This window comes from Mytilus edulis, chromosome 1 (assembly GCF_963676685.1).
Source record: "Mytilus edulis chromosome 1, xbMytEdul2.2, whole genome shotgun sequence".
NCBI lineage: Eukaryota > Metazoa > Mollusca > Bivalvia > Mytilida > Mytilidae > Mytilus > Mytilus edulis.
Window position 1 is genome coordinate 100,962,476 of NC_092344.1, and position 16,716 is coordinate 100,979,191.

At 32.3% G+C, this 16,716-nt stretch overlaps 1 protein-coding gene across 2 annotated transcripts; it reads right to left on the reverse strand.

Moving 5' to 3' along the window:
• Positions 1-1,547: 1,547 nt before the first annotated feature.
• On the reverse strand, positions 1,548-11,965 carry LOC139498217 (probable thiopurine S-methyltransferase). Of its 2 annotated transcripts, none has more exons than XM_071286586.1 (9): positions 11,814-11,965; positions 8,735-8,860; positions 7,619-7,711; positions 7,093-7,222; positions 5,976-6,028; positions 5,078-5,152; positions 4,555-4,640; positions 3,472-3,516; positions 1,548-2,017 (listed from the first exon to the last, which is right to left on the reverse strand). In XM_071286586.1, coding segments are annotated over exons 1-9 (726 nt in total). In that variant the 5' UTR covers positions 11,816-11,965; the 3' UTR covers positions 1,548-1,901. The 2 variants fall into 2 exon arrangements, with proteins under 2 accessions (XP_071142687.1, XP_071142679.1); XM_071286578.1 differs by having other exon boundaries at positions 11,655-11,842.
• Positions 11,966-16,716: the final 4,751 nt, after the last annotated feature.

Sequence of the window (16,716 nt, forward strand, 5' to 3'; positions counted from 1 at the left end):
ATACAAAACTTCTAAGTCATAAAAGTCAAATATTACAAAAAAATTTGTAAGGGTTCCGGAAAACCCAGTGTCTATTTTTGCTATTAGTCGCAGGCTCAACAAAAATGAGGATTTTTTTTTAATATAAATGTTCCTCTAGATACAATCTTTTGATTGTAAGAAGCTTCTGTCTAAGTTTGGTTAAAATCAAGTATAGTTTATGAATCTAATAAATGTTTTAAAATCTTTAACTGCAGACTTTATGTTATGTTAATTGCAGGAGAAACCAAGTCCATTTATAAGTAAAATATAGAAAAACAGGAACGAAATTTTAACAACATTTTCTTCTAGATACTAGCTTTTGATCATAAACAAGCTTCTGTCCAAGTTTGGTACAAATCCAGGAAAGTTTAAGAAAGTTATTCAAATTTTAAAAACTTTATACACTGAGTGAATGTAATGTTTCCTGGCAGAAAAAAGTAAGTCCAATTATAAGTAAAATACAGTAAAACAGGATTATTTTTTTACAAAATTTACTTCTGGATACTATCTTATGATCATAAGCAAGCTTCTGTCAAAGTTTTGTAGAAATCCAGGATAGTTTAAGAAAGTTATTAAAATTTCAAAAACTTTAACCACAGAGTGAATATTTGTGGAAGCCATCGACAGAATGTAGGATCGCTATGTCTTGCTTTTTTGACAAAAACACTACATAGAAAACTAATGACTAAATAACATGAAACCCACCAAAAACTTGTGGCCCTGTAGAATAGGAAAATCATGCTTCACATGTGACAGTTTTGTTCATAAAAGTAAAAATTTTGCAGATCCTTTTCGAGGAAAATAGGACAATATTTTGCTTACAACAATTAAAACATATCTGTGATCATATGGAAAACAGATGGCAATCAAATTTTCAAAGGGATGAGTTAAACTTTAACACTTTACTGTAAATCTAGAAATTATTGTGATTTTATTATTGCAAATCAATTGCTTCGCAAAGTGCAGCTGGATTTGACCCCAGAGGTTCAACCCTGAACAATTGGGGCAAAAAATGGACACAATATTCGCACTTGATACAGGTCTGAATTTGGATTGTAATTAAAAATTTAACATATTATAGGTTTTTGACACAGAAAAACTGTAGTCAAAGAACTAAGAATTGGTTAATATCATTTGAATATACTGTGGATTCATTTATTTTCGTGGGTATCAATTTTCATGGATTGCTGAAAACTTGCATATTCGTGGATATATGATTAAGTGGTTTTTCCAATCTCTGTTTTCAAAGCCTATTCAAAATATGCTATTCGTAACATAAAAATGTCATCACATATTACTCCATTATAACTGAACAGATTGACTTCATATTTGGTCAGCAGCTCAACAGTGTGCTCATTTGTTGTTGTTTATTCGGATGAGTCAGGGTATGCCTAGCATGCCAATGTGTAAAATTGAGAATGGAATTGAGCAGAAAACAGCCAAAGGCCACCAAAGGGTCTTTGGCACAGCAAGAAAATACTGCACCTGTACATTTTTGCTTCAATATGGAATTGTCATAAAAAGACCAATATTTCAAACTTTAATGAAATACACTTCACAATCGATATGTAAGCACCATTATTGGTCCCCTGTTTAAGAAGTTTTGAAAAAATGCAAATAAAAAGCAGATTTTGCTATTCTGAATAATGCAAGTGTTATAAAAAGCTTTTCCTTACAATTCAAAATAATCTAAATAACTGCATTTTTTAATAATCTCATCAAGCAAACTTGACCTCTACTGGGTCTACAAGTTGTTATATACACAATATATCTCCTCTGCAACTGTTCACATTAATGATTTTGAGTTAGAGGATGATTCATATTTGTATTGATCTGGATATTAAATGCAGGAATCTGAGTAAATAATGTCCTTGATATCATTATTTCTTGAGAGTAATGACATGTAAACGTTCATTGATATAATCTAATCCCCATTTCTTGTGTTTCTCTTCCATATGGTCTACAGTATCTACATCCTCTATATCACAAGTATCTCCTACAATTAGTAAATATTGTCAGAAACTAAATTATAAATAAGAAACATTTTCTCTCATTCAGATTTTCTTTATTCCTTACTTTTAGTGTTTTGCATCACACTGTCAACTTCTGTTTTACATGATTCTGTTATGAACAGAAGATTCAAAACAAAACTAAAGATACATTATGGGGGATATACATTTGTTTAACTTCACTGTTATAAGGCTACAACATGTACTGTCTTATTTTTAAGATCCTTTATAAGAGGTGCTCTTTTTATATTGTCTCAGTGGTTTGTAATATTAATTAGATATAAGAAGATGTGTTATGAGTGCCAACGAGACAACTCTCCATCCAAGTCACAATTTGTAAAAGTAAACCATTATAGGTCAAAGTACAGTCTTTAACACAGAGCCTTTTCTCACACTGAACAGCAAGCTATAAAGGGTCCCAAAAATGGCTAGTGTAAAACCACTCAAACAGCAAAACCAAATGTCTAATCTAATTAAAGAAATGAGAAACACCTATGAACCACACCAACAAACGACAACCATCGAATGTCATTAACACTGCATATGGGGTATGGCAGGAGATGACCTAAATCTTCTCTCAACATTTTAAATTGTATTTTGGTTAAAAAAAAATAAAGTGACAAATTTTAAATGAAAATATATGTATTTATACTTTCTATAAAATAAGCAAGTCAAACATACTTTTTATGCATTTGTGTCATATGATCATATAAAAAATGGAGAAAAAACTCAAAATTCAAGGAAACTGCTTAATAAAAGCTAAAATAACATTCCTTTTTGAGCCTCAGATTACTCAAAACTGCAATAGTGAGGCCCCTCATGGGGGGGTCCTAGTAATCACATAATCACCATTTTTTTGCCAATATAATCACATAATCATTAAATATTTGCTTATCTTTAGTAATCAAATAATCATAAACTAAAAATACAGTCCTAGGAAATCAAATAATCATGAAATATTTGGCTTAATAATCAAATAATCATTAAAAAAACGGCCAAGTAATCACATAATCAAAAACCCCATGAGGGCCCTCAATAGTAACTTGATTTATTTGGTGACTTTTTTAAAGATGTTAATCTTCCCTACAACAATTCTCAAACATCAAAAATAAATATAATGTGAAGTTGTCTTGGTCTCTTCAAGAGGTCATAAATTCAAAATACATGGGTCACTGATACTGAAAGCTGATTTCAGTAATAACTGAAAAGCAAAGAAAATTGAGAAGAATTAAACAAATTGAGATGGCAAATGTGGGCCACAAAAATAATAATGAACTTTAAATATAACATTTAAGTTACTGAAGATGTTGTCAATCTTAACTTCAAAACATGAAGATAAGTCTAGGTAAGCTAATTTTATATGGTGCTACTGCTGACTTATGTCTTGAATATCAAAGTATGTTGTTTTTTATTGTTTCACTAAGACTATAATTACACATACCATAAAGAGACTGAATCTGTTCAGCAGATACATAGTGTGGTGGTCCTGAAAAAGAAAAATCATTTATCAAATCGACATTCTCTTATATTTGAGACAGCAGGTGAATACTGGCTTAAGTATTCAATCCACTGTATCACTAGCCTGTCAACAGTGATGTTGTGAGTTCTAACTATGTATGTGGCAGGTGCACTTGACTCCAGTCTTAATTGGACTAGGATTGACAGTTTTCCTGCCAAAGGTCAACAGTTCTCTCCAGGCACTACAGCTTCCTCTGCCAGAAACTGACCCCCACAAAATAATAAAAAACAGTAAAAGTTGTGTCAAACACCAGGAATCAATCAATCACGTTTATATTGATTGTCACAAAAAATATAAAAAATGTTAGAAAATTTTTAACAAATTCCCTTGTCAAGTTCAAACTGAATTTCTTTTGAAACTCATTATCACAGATAGATAATTTTGTGACAATGAAACTTTTTAATCCTGTGATTATTATTTGTAAAAACTGCATTTGTGCACAAAAACAAAACTATTTACCACAGGAATGTGAATCTTCTTTTCATGTAAACAATTGTCTCCCCTGATTAAAAACGTGTTTCAATTATGATTTCATTTCCTTTTCCTTGCTTGACTACCTGGTATTGCTGACAAAGAAGATATCTTACCTGGCCATAATTCTTCATTATAATCATAGGTATCTACCAAATATTGACAATCTGTTGCCATCAAGGTATCTTACCTGGCCATAAATCTTCATTATAATCATAGGTATCTACCAAATATTGACAATCTGTTGCCATCAAGGATTTCATCAAGATATCTTACCTGGCCATAAATCTTCATTATAATCATAGGTATCTACCAAATATTGACAATCTGTTGCCATCAAGGATTTCATCAAGATATCTTACCTGGCCATAATTCTTCATTATAATCATAGGTATCTACCAAATATTGACAATCTGTTGCCATCAAGGATTTCATCAAGATATCTTACCTGGCCATAATTCTTCATTATAATCATAGGTATCTACCAAATATTGACAATCTTGTGCCATCAAGGACTTCATCAAGATATCTTACCTGGCCATAATTCTTCATTATAATCATAGGTATCTACCAAATATTGACAATCTGGTGCCATCAAGGATTTCATCAATGTAGAATATCTGTAAAAGTTAAATATATTGGAGACACAAACGCTTCATACCGACAAAATTCTTTACTTAAATTCATAAAATCAGTATTGTGTACTTTTATATTTTTAGTATTTATAAAAATCATTTCAGTCAAAGAAAGCAGGGAAACTTTATTATTTTCATAAAGTTTTATTCAATTTTCCTGAAAATAAAGTGAAACCTCAAGGTCTCAGAAAAGTTGTTTCAATATATTTTTTTTATGTTTTATTAAAATTAAAGCCTGTACTAAATGCTCCTTGTGATTTTAAATAGTAGAACAACTTTCATATTTTATTTAATAAAATTGTCTGTGCAGTGGAATCAGGATTTTAAAAACTTCATGACATAATAACTACAGCATATTCAATTATGGTCAGACACTATCATGTAACCAAGATTTGTTTATTTATTTAAATAGTACTACTTACTTTTGTCTGTCTTGTCGATTAATTGCTACTAAAGATCCACGGTCCCAAATACCATTGAATTGTCCTGCTGTATCTCTGTAAATAAAGAATATATTTATGCATGTAAATTTGTTGTTTTCACATCTTGGTTAATTTGTTGTTTTCATATATTGGTTACTTTGTTGTTTTCACATATTTGTTATTCTTTTTTTTTCACATATTGGGTATTTGGTGGGTTTTTTTCCCCATTTGGTTTAATTTATGTAGATTATAAGGTTTTCTGTTTTAATATTGCCAAATATCATCTGAGTTCTGCAATGTCATGGAACTACAATCTGTCGATACCTTTAACTTGGCATTGTACAAGGTCATGTTTTTCTCTGACCATTTATGACGTCTCTACACTAAATCCATTGGATTTTGGATATGTACGGATTGATAGTTTAGTTTTAGATGCATGATTTTTTAGTTGTTATTGGCTTTGAACTAGCTGACAGATTACTGTGAGTACTCCCAGATCTGTTTATTATGTCTTTTTGTTGTCGGGATGTACAAGTACCCGACCACGTCCACTTGTATTTTTTTATAGTTCGTTCTTATGTAAATAAGGCAGTTAGTTTTCTCGTTTGAATTGTTTTACATTGTCATATGGGGCTTATTGACAAGAAAATACAGCAAACAATCGAGAAAGTAAAATATTTTTACACATAAAACCCAATATTAAATCTGATTATGGTGGTAGTTTCCAATCTTTTTTGGACACTTACTAATACAAAACAAGCAAAACTAGAAAACAATTTCATTACATATGGAAGTATTTTTCAGTTAGCAGTTGATAGTTCAAAAGAGCCTATAAAGTTGGTATCAGATTCAACAGGATTGCAAAGTGTTATCTTACTTTTTCAACGAGTATACTCACCTACTGAACTTGTAAAAATCACAGCAGTATAACATGATCTTTTTGTCCTTGCTCTGAAAATATTCATCATTAAATATTTCAATGAATAACTGTGCATGAATTGTGATGTACACAAACTGTTTAAAACGCTTTTGCCATATGTTGACATAGAATCCATAGTAAATAGTCGTGCCTGTACATATGATAGAAGCACATCAATACCTCACATAAAACAAGACCCGAGTTCAGAAAAAATACAGACAAAATGAACAATTAACGAATCCTTTTAACATCAAGTGACTGATGGCAGATGCACTGATGTTCAAACATTTAATGCCAATAAATCAAGAAAACATCATGCACTATGGAACATCCAAAATATATGATTTTCCTTTTTTTCCCAATAAATATGCAATAAAAATTTTATTTTTCAAAAATGCTGTGTATGTAACATGCAATTATACATTTTTCTTAAAATACATTGAAAGTATATTTCAAATTACAAGGTTTCAAAGATATCTAATTATTAGGTCATGAATCTCCTCATTTTTATAAGAAATAGTATAGCATTGTTTCAAAATAACTATGTGTCAGATATGGTTACCCTAGTCAGCAAAATAACTATGTGTCAGATATGGTTACCCTAGTCAGCAAAATAACTATGTGTCAGATATGGTTACCCTAGTCAGCAAAATAACTATGTGTCAGATATGGTTACCCTAGTCAGCAAAATAACTATGTGTCAGATATGGTTACCCTAGTCAGCAAAATAACTATGTGTCAGATATGGTTACCCTAGTCAGCAAAATAACTATGTGTCAGATATGGTTACCCTAGTCAGCAAAATAACTATGTGTCAGATATGGTTACCCTAGTCAGCAAAATACCGATTTTTTTAATATCTAGTAGTGTTACTTCTCTATTGTTTTCAAGTTATCAGTTATCCCATAGGGTAAATTTTTGTTATTTACATTTTTATGTTCGGATGCATAATAGACAGAATAAGTATGCAGTTTAATCTGGTTGACCTGTTTGTTTTTGATTGACTTTTAAACCTGTATTAGTTGCATCACTGAAAGGTTTGGAAGATTGTATATCAAACCCACATTAAAACACATCTATATTATTAATGACCTACAGTGTACACTTTTCCTGAAAGGTTCTCAACTGGTTCTACTGTGTGTTCAAGGGAATGTTCCTCAAAGAATTCTTTAAAGGCCACTTCTGCACAGTCAACTCCAACAATTGTATGGCCTTGGTCTGCTAACCTGAAACATTGATGATTAACCATATAAGTTACAAATATCCTGCATTAGATTCAGTGCACATAAGTATGTACTAGTTTCTGTTATAAAATAAGTAAATACGATTTGGTGATAATCTTTACATTTAAACATTTTTTACATTCATCAATAAGTCTAAAACATTTTATAAATAACATTTATCAAACTATATTTTTCCATTTAATGTCAAAATAATTGTTTTCAATTAGATATTTGCATTGTTCATAAAGGAAATATACCAACATGGAATACAATTAAATAGATATCATTGAATTTTTTAATTAATAGAGAAAATAAATGAATTCATCAATAATTCAAAGATACCATTTTCACAACTGACTAAACAAAAGCAAACTCTAGCAATAAGGCAACACAATTTACCATTTCATATCCAATGATTTGCCACACAAAGGAATAAAAATCTTTATATTTTCTCTTTTGTTGACCAGTCTTTTCACATGTTTTTCAAGCATCCTATAATTGAATTAAAGTACTAAATGAAGTATGTGATGTTTATAATTATGATAATGCATCCAAGTCTTAAAAGGCTAACAAGATATAATGCATAAGTATAATAACTGCAACTTATTATCAATTTCATTATCACACTCTGTGTTGACCTTAAAGATAAGATTGGTGTGTATGTTACAATTGCATAAGGGAACTGATTTTATGAATCCAGTTTACTTCCCATTGATTGATCACACTGTTGATTGCATTTCTGGTATTGTTTTGTATGGAGCTGTTTGTGGTTCATGTGATCTGTTTTACTGTGAAGTGGTTTGATTTCTCCTGTTGTCCATCTGTCCAACAACTGTCCATCCATCAGGTCTTGTTAACACTCTCACAGGTATAATTCTTGCCACATTTTCAGAAAACTTACACTATAGGTTAATATCAGCAATATCTGGGACAAGTTCTAAAATGGTGGACTATTTTTTTCATATACCTGTATTTAGTATTACAAAGATCATAACTCTTAAAAAAAAGTTGATAGACTATCAACTTTTATTTAAGAGTTATGATCTTGGTAATATTAAATATATGAAAAATGGCCTCTTTAGCACTCTCAGGTGTACAACTGTTGTCAGTTTTATATAAAACTTATACTATAAGGTATTAGCAATATCTGAAACAAGCAGAAAAATACATGTAACAAAGTGACAGACAAGAAGTAGCAAAGTATTTATACATCCCCATAACAAAAAATATCTTAGTACAAATCTCAAAGTACGTTCAGTTACTTACAGCTAGTTCAAAGCCAATAACAACTAATTAAAAAGCATGCATCTAAGAATAAATGTGAATACTATTTTTTATAGCTAAGAAATGCCATTGGGTTCAAAATTTTGTTTCTTCTGTTGATTTTCAGAAAAGCTTTCCATGCATCAGAAATAAACAAATGGTGCTGAAAATGTTGAAAAGAGCTTAAGGTGGCTAATATTACTTCAGTGGTTTTACACCTTTTTGGATTACTTGTTCAATAATTAATCTTACACATTAATATGGTCTTTGTGAAAACCAATATTCCTGTTTTTCCATCTTTCGTTCCATCCTTCTGGATCTAATTCAGTGAATTTGTTAGAAGCATCTGAAGTTTTCTGATTTTCTGTCTTGTCCTGCCTGAATTGATATAAAATATACATGTAAATTACAAATATAATAAGTTTCATGTTTACTTGTAACATTCTTCATAATCTACAACATCAAATAAAGAGCGCTGTGGTGAAGTGGTTAGTGCATTGGACTACTAACACAAAGGTTCCTGGTTCGATTCCCGTTTGGGATGAAAATTTCAGGAACTCAATTTTCGGCTCTCCCTTGACACCATCTGCGAGTATGGTCTTGAGGAAACGATGATAGTCCGTCAGAAGGGGACAATAAATGGCTGACCCGTGTTAAGAGAGAGCCATATCTCTTACACGTTAAAGACACCCTTGTAGATTTCGAAAAAGAGTAGGCTAATGCCGCTACAAGGCAGCACTCGCACCCGCAAAGTGGAAAGGGATTAATATAAGTTGCAAAACTTGTTTCCCAATCTATTATAAATATGTTTAAACTAAGAGCATCAAACATCTTCTTCAAGTATTAAAGAATTAGATTTTGAAAAAACGTTGAATATCTGCTAGACAAATTATTCCAGGAAGTGGAAGCAATAAAAAGCATCTGGTTCTAAAAAATGGTTGGATTGTAATTTATTTGGAGAAAATTGGTCAACAAATGAGAAGGTTATGCTGTTGTTGAAATAATAAAACCAAGAAATCAAGGACTTTTAAACATGTGCACTTACATCGGTTGCAGTCAGGAAATAAGATCTGTATGAATGACAAGAGGAGACAGGTCGCTTGCTGAGTGTATACATGGTTAAGAGGTTGAACCAAGTCCAATTTTTCTTTGGCGATATAAAGAAAAAAGTTTTAATCAAGATTAAAAAAAATCTAGAAAAAAGGTAATGTGTCCATGGGACACACATGACACCCCCTCTTGCCTACAAAGTTTAAAGAGACATAACTCAGGAACTGTAAAGTGATTCTACACAAATTTTGTATCAGGTCCGTTTGCGCCCAATACACTTTCGCTCCCAAGGTCCATTTACACCCTACATGTTTTCGCACCCAGTTATCAATTTGATGTTGTTTGTTGTTTTTTTTTTATGAATTTGATGTTTTATTATTAAATTCTTATTATGTATGATTACTGCTAATTTATATTTATACACAGCTAAATCATGATTGTTGTTCTAACTTGCTTTGATGTAAATATACTGCAAGCATTTAGCTTGGTACATGTATGAGTAAAATATTGAAGATTTTAAATGAAAAACAAGATAGATAATTGAGTTTTACAGCTCTCACTTCATTTTGACACAATGAAAAAAAATATTAATAGCAATACTCTTATTCATGGTGGCAAAACATAATTAAAGATTTTATGTTCAGCACAACAAACAAAACGTGAGAATCTTACTTTATTTTGAAACAATGAAAAAACATGATTAAGATTTATTAAACACAGTGACACAAAAAACATTGTCAGAATCTCACTTTATTTTGAAACAATGAAAAAAAAAACCCAAAACTTGATTACAAAATTATTACAAAAGCAATAAAAAAGGTGTGAAAGTGTAGAGTGTGAACGGACTTTGGATCACTTTGGGTGCAAATGTGTAGGGTGTGAAAGTGAAAGGGGGGAACGTGAATGGGCGTGAGTTTTGGGGTAATTAGCATTGTGTATAAGTTTCATATGATAACATTTAGTGGAGGCAAACTTAAGTTAGACAAGAGGAACAAAAAATCCAGCAATTTTTTCATTTACAAATTGGCATAACTCTAGAATCATATAGGTGATGCCACCAAAATTCAAACTTGATCAGTATTTTGTGGTAATAAGCATTGTGTATAAGTTTCATAACATTTGCACGAGGCAAACATAAGTTACAGAACGGAAACAAAAACGTCAGCAATTTCCCATTGTAAATGGGCATAACTCTAGAACGGTAAAAGTGACCTCACCTAAATTCAAACTTTATCTGAGTACAGTGGTTATAAGCATTGTGTACAAGTTTAATGGCATTTGGTTGAGGCAAACTTAAGTCAGAGAACAGAAATGAAAAATTTTGCAATTTTGTTCCTATTGTAAAGGGGCATAACTCTAGAACAGTAAAATTGACCAACCAAATTTCAAACTTGATATGTGTTTTGTGGTTATAAACATTGTGGTTAAGTTGCATAACATTTGCATGAGGCAAACTTAAGTTACAGAACGGAAACAAAAAAGTCAGCAATTTTCCATTTTTAAATGGGCATAACTCTAGAACGGTAAAAGTGACCTCACCAAAATTCAAACCTGATCTGAGTATTGTGGTTATAAGCATTGTGTACAAGTTTAATGGCATTTGGTTGAGGCAAACTTAAGTCAGAGAACAGAAAATGAAAAATTTTGCAATTTTTTTCATTTGTAAAGGGGCATAACTCTAGAACAGTAAAAGTGACCAACCAAATTTCAAACTTGATATGTGTTTTGTGGTAATAAACATTGTGGTTAAGTTGCATAACATTTGCTTATGGCAAACTAAAGTTAGAGAACCGAAACCAATTTTGGGAAGTGTGCACAGAAGTACTGTAGCTGCGAAAACGTAGCTCTATTGTCCTTTGATTTTCTATGGTCCGCAAATATCAAAAATCATCAAAAGGACTTTAAGACCTACGTTTTCGCAGCTAAGAAGTACTGATGAACAGAAGGACAAGGGTAAAACTAATTGATACCCCCTCAGCTATGGAGGGGGCATAAAAAGATTTTTACAAGTGTCGAAACTAGTAACACCAAGTCTAGGTACCCCCATTATGACCCTCATCTATGGCTATCATATCTATGATTTTACGTACCAGGCCTATCTGAAAATTTGATAATTTCGTACCAATGATACGCCTTTATTTGTGTTTGCTGAAGCACTGGGAGTGACTGAGCGAACTTTAACGTTAAAAGTTTCTTGAAGCTGCTAAATCGAAGCAAATTCATTTTTACGACAAGCTTCAGCTTACCAGGAACATAAATACCGTTCCCAGAGCTTACTTACATATCAAGTTTCAATCTGGTGCCAAAAAATGACCTTAGTAAATAACACTTAGATCAATGTCGGATACACAAATATCCGTAAATCGTTATCGCATGTATCTTGAATGGCACTTGACCAATGGACCCCTTTGTAAAATGTATAGGCCCGGGAGTGTTTCTAGGCTACAATGCACGGGGTATATTCCAAAGAACTTTGAACCTATGACGACCTCTGTGACCTGTGACTATTATTGTAGTTAAACATATACAAATACAAATACAAAGAAACTTGATATGTAAGTAAGCCCTAAAGAAAGATGTACAAAGAAAACAACGAAATGCGTATTGGCAATACATCGAAGATATTATCACTCCTCAAAACGATGAGAAACCATTTGAGGGATCGAAGAAATTCTGGTCTTTTGTTAAACATAAAAGGAAAGAAAAGATTGGCATAACATCACTTATGAAAGAAGGAAAACTGTTTACTGAACCAGCGGATAAAGCGAACATCCTAAATGCACAATTTCAATCTGCATTCTCTGAAAAAAGCACATTCACAAAAGATCAATTTATATCATCTAAGCGAATGAAAACTAAGAATACATCACCAACTATGAAAAACATAACCATAACAACAGAGGGCATAGACAAACTACTGAAAAACCTGAACCCAAACAAATCACCTGGTCCGGATGGAATATCACCTAGAATCCTCAAAGAACTACACAGTGAGACAGCACCTCTCCTACAGTTACTGTTTTCAAAATCCTTAGATACTGGAGTGGTTCCAAATGACTGGCGCTCAGCTAACGTGTCTCCGGTCTATAAGAAGGGCCAAAAGTATACTGCTTCAAACTATAGACCAATCTCACTGACGTCAATTTGCTGTAAGGTAATGGAACATATAATTGTATCATCAATTATGACCCATGGTGAAAACAACACAATTCTGTACAAATTACAACATGGTTTCAGGAAAGGAAGGTCCTGTGAAACTCAGATTTTCGAATTTATTGAGGACCTAGCTAATAACATGAACATGGGACAACAAACAGATGTGCTGATAATGGACTTTGCTAAGGCCTTTGATAAGGTCAACCACAGCTTACTAGTAAACAAACTACATACTTACGGAATAAAAGGCAACACAAATAGGTGGATAAAAAACTGGCTGAGTGGAAGAACACAAACTGTTGTACTAGAAGGATGCAATTCAACATCAGTCCCTGTTGACTCAGGAGTACCACAAGGCTCAGTCCTTGGGCCAAGCCTGTTTCTATACTACATCAACGATCTGCAAGAAGATTTAAATGCTACAGTTCGCCTGTTTGCAGATGATACCATCGCCTACCTGACAATAACATCAAAAGACAGTGGAAAAATACTACAAGAAGACCTTGATAAGTTAGCTGAATGGGAACAATTATGGTGCATGAAATTTCACCCCGACAAATGTAACATACTGAGGGTAACAAACAAGAAAACACCAATTCAAACTTCATACAATCTCCATGGTCACAATTTGGAAGAAGTGCAGGCAGCCAAATATTTAGGTCTCACCATTCAAAAGAACCTAAAATGGGACCAACATATACAACAGATAACTGATAAAGCAAATAAAACACTGGGATTCCTGAGGAGAAACATCAGAATATCATCAACAAAAGTAAAGAGCCAAGCTTATATTGGTCTAGTAAGACCACAATTATAATATGCAGCATCTGTCTGGGACCCAGCAACAAAAGAATCAATCTACAAAATAGAACAGATACAAAGAAGAGCTGCAAGATACGTGACAAATAAGTACAAACCAACTGCAAGTGTCACAGATATGATAGACCACCTAAAATGGAAACCACTGCAACAACGAAGAAAGGAAACCAGACTAGTGATGTTCTATAAAATAGAGAATAATATGGTAGCAATAGAGAAAGAAGGACGACTCACACCATCAGTAAGAATAGGGAGAAATATACATCCTAAGGCATACCAAGTACCGCACTCACGTATTGATGCACACAAGACATCATACTTACCACAGACTATAAGGGACTGGAACGCCTTACCACCAGACATCCCACAGGCAGAGACACTAGGTGCCTTCAAGGCCCTAGTGTCAAACCTCTAGAGCCTTGGAGGCTCCTACTGTTTTTAGCCAGTTTTTAAAGTTTAATTCAAATTCACTGTATATAGTTAGTTCCACGGTTTTACTTCAACAATTTATTTACTTGGATGTCTTCTCCTGCAAACGGAACTCGTCAGAAACTTATATAGCAGAATCTTCAGTTTGTTGAAGGAGGCTATTACCCGACAGAAACAGAAACTTAAGTTATGAGCACAAACTCATCAACAATAAATAGGGCTCATGGTATATTAATTACATACTTGATCATACATGATAAGTATTGTAAGTAATGACTATATTTATATGTAATATTATAAACAACGACTATGAATTAAAGACATTTGATATTTATGTATGCTATGCAAGATGTTTCGAATTCGGTATATACAGAAATAATCAAGTTACGTATACATGTAATTCGAATTCCGTATATACGTAAATCGAATTCTGTATATACGTAAATCGAATTTCGTATATATCTATAATTATTTCTGTATATCCATAATTATTTCTGTACTATTACGGAATTCGAATTCCGTATATACAGAAATAATTATGTGTATAAAGTATTTTTGACACTGATTCCGCGCCATGTCCATCATTAGATACCTTATGAACCCCTTTTATATCTTTGATAAATTCAACATGAAGTTTTTCAAAGGGATCAGAGTCTCTAAAATGTGAGTCCACCCCCCACCCCCCCCCAAATTTCACTAGGCATATATATTCATTAATTATATTTAATTAGGCAAAAACAATACAGCTTGGCGCTATTTTACGGTCCGCCATTACTGGACATCACACAGGTTCAGTCCTGAAAAATTTTGACGTCATAATACAAAATATCTGATGCCATCAGAATGATATCATAGTTGTATGTGTGAGTCAGTGTATGCGAGTGGGAGAGAAAGGCTTTTTATTTTTACTTTACATGATTGTGTGATTACATAGAGAATAATACATGGCAAAATCCGTATCATATGTCGTATCATCCCGAGACATCAATATCAGCCCAAGGGCCTTTAGGCCCGAGGGATGATATTGGTCGAGGGTGATACGGCATGTGATACGGATTTTGACATGTATTATACACTTTATCATATATTTCAACAGAAGAGTATTTATATTAAATGAACTGTTTTCTGGTCCATAGCACTGGGTTACCTTCAGTTCTACTTTTGTCTTGTTTCAAAGGCCTTAACCCTCTTGCTGCCAAAGGGACATTTATGGCTTCTACACACAAATCTTGTTGATTGTGTAGAACGTCAAAGGTCCATTGTAACGTCACAATACCTCAGGGGCACTGACAACGTCAAAATACGGCGTCAAAAGGGCGATTTTGGCGGGAATGAAGCAAACTGAATAAAATTGTTTAAAAGTATACTTTAAACGGATGTCAAGAAATGATACAGGATCATAAGCTTGTTAGTACTATAATACAAACTTATTTAACGTGTTTACTAATTATCTAGTTCGTCATTTTCATGTAAAATGTTGCATTCTTTCGAGAAATTTGTTTTACGGGTTTTTTTTTGTACATCTGTCAATCAGAATATCTCATATAAATCAAAAATCTTATCCCTGATAAATAATCATAAAAAGGTAACTGTTAGTTATACTTGATTACGTTAAATATTAATATTCATTCACAATACACCATACACAGATACACGCTTTATTTAAAAGAACTAGATAATTTATTTAGGGCTCAAATACCACGATTGAAATCTCAGCTAGGATTTTTTTTTGTAAAAGTACACACATGTTAACCGATGTACTTGTATTGCTATACGATATTTCAAGACATGTTAAACCTGTTTCATCATGGAAGCACTGCCTTAAAAATGTTTATTTATTCGAAATGGGGATGTTAAATTAGTAGTAGACACAATGATTTCTATTCCTATATATCATAGATATCCTTTCCCAGTGGCAACCTCTTTTTTTCTGGCATTCACGACAGATCTTTTACTTTGTAGGACTCATTGAGCAATATATTTATTGTATATTGAATTTCAGACGTCCTTAATATTGCATGAAATATTTGCCACTGAACGTTAAGAAGAGAATAATTTATCAGTTAACAGATTTAAAGATATTTCGTGTATGTCAATTACAGTGTGTACTTTATCATAGTAAATGAAAATGATTTATTATTGATTCAGGTTCACTTGTAGACAACTTGATAGAAATTCATTTTAGAGAATTTCTTTCCTCGTTTTTACTATGTTTTTTTTTTTAATTCGTATTCTCTAAAATTTTGAGCAATAAGTGGTCAACAGAATTATAATAAACATGATTAAAAAATAAGCAAAATGAATATGGATAATAATTTTTATATAAAAAATATTTCCTCGCCTACCGAAAGAAGGATTGAAATCATGATAATTTTAATCTGACACGTTTGATTCTTTACAACAAGAAGTAGTTCATAGAATCATAGAACAGCTGCTTGGAGATTTTATTTATTTTTATGAATTTGTACACGCTTTGTTTTTATTTTCATTTTCATTGAGTGCCTGCCGTTGTTTTGCCGTTTATATAATGATTTGAGAGATTTTATTTACAGTATTTATACCAATTACCTAATAAAAAAACGAGAATAAATATTTTACTATTTTATAGGTGGTAAAGAATCATTTATGCATTTCACTTGACAAAGATAAAACAAAGTCGCCCTTAAAGCTAGTATAGCAATTGGTATATTATTTTCACTTAATTTTAAGACAAGAAAGATAAAAAAAAATATATTCCAAGGTTAAAAGTTGTATTTGTAAATAATCTTGTATTAAAAACA

Coding starts and splice junctions, on each gene's coding strand:
- LOC139498217 (XM_071286578.1), bottom strand. CDS start 11,755: ATGAATTTGCTTCGATTTAGCAGCTTCAAGAAACTTTTAACGTTAAAG. Junction 4,641..5,077: donor AATCGACAAGACAGACAAAA/GTAAGTAGTACT, acceptor TAACTTTTACAG/ATATTCTACATTGATGAAAT. Junction 3,517..4,554: donor TAATGAAGAATTATGGCCAG/GTAAGATATCTT, acceptor TTTCTTTTTCAG/GACCACCACACTATGTATCT.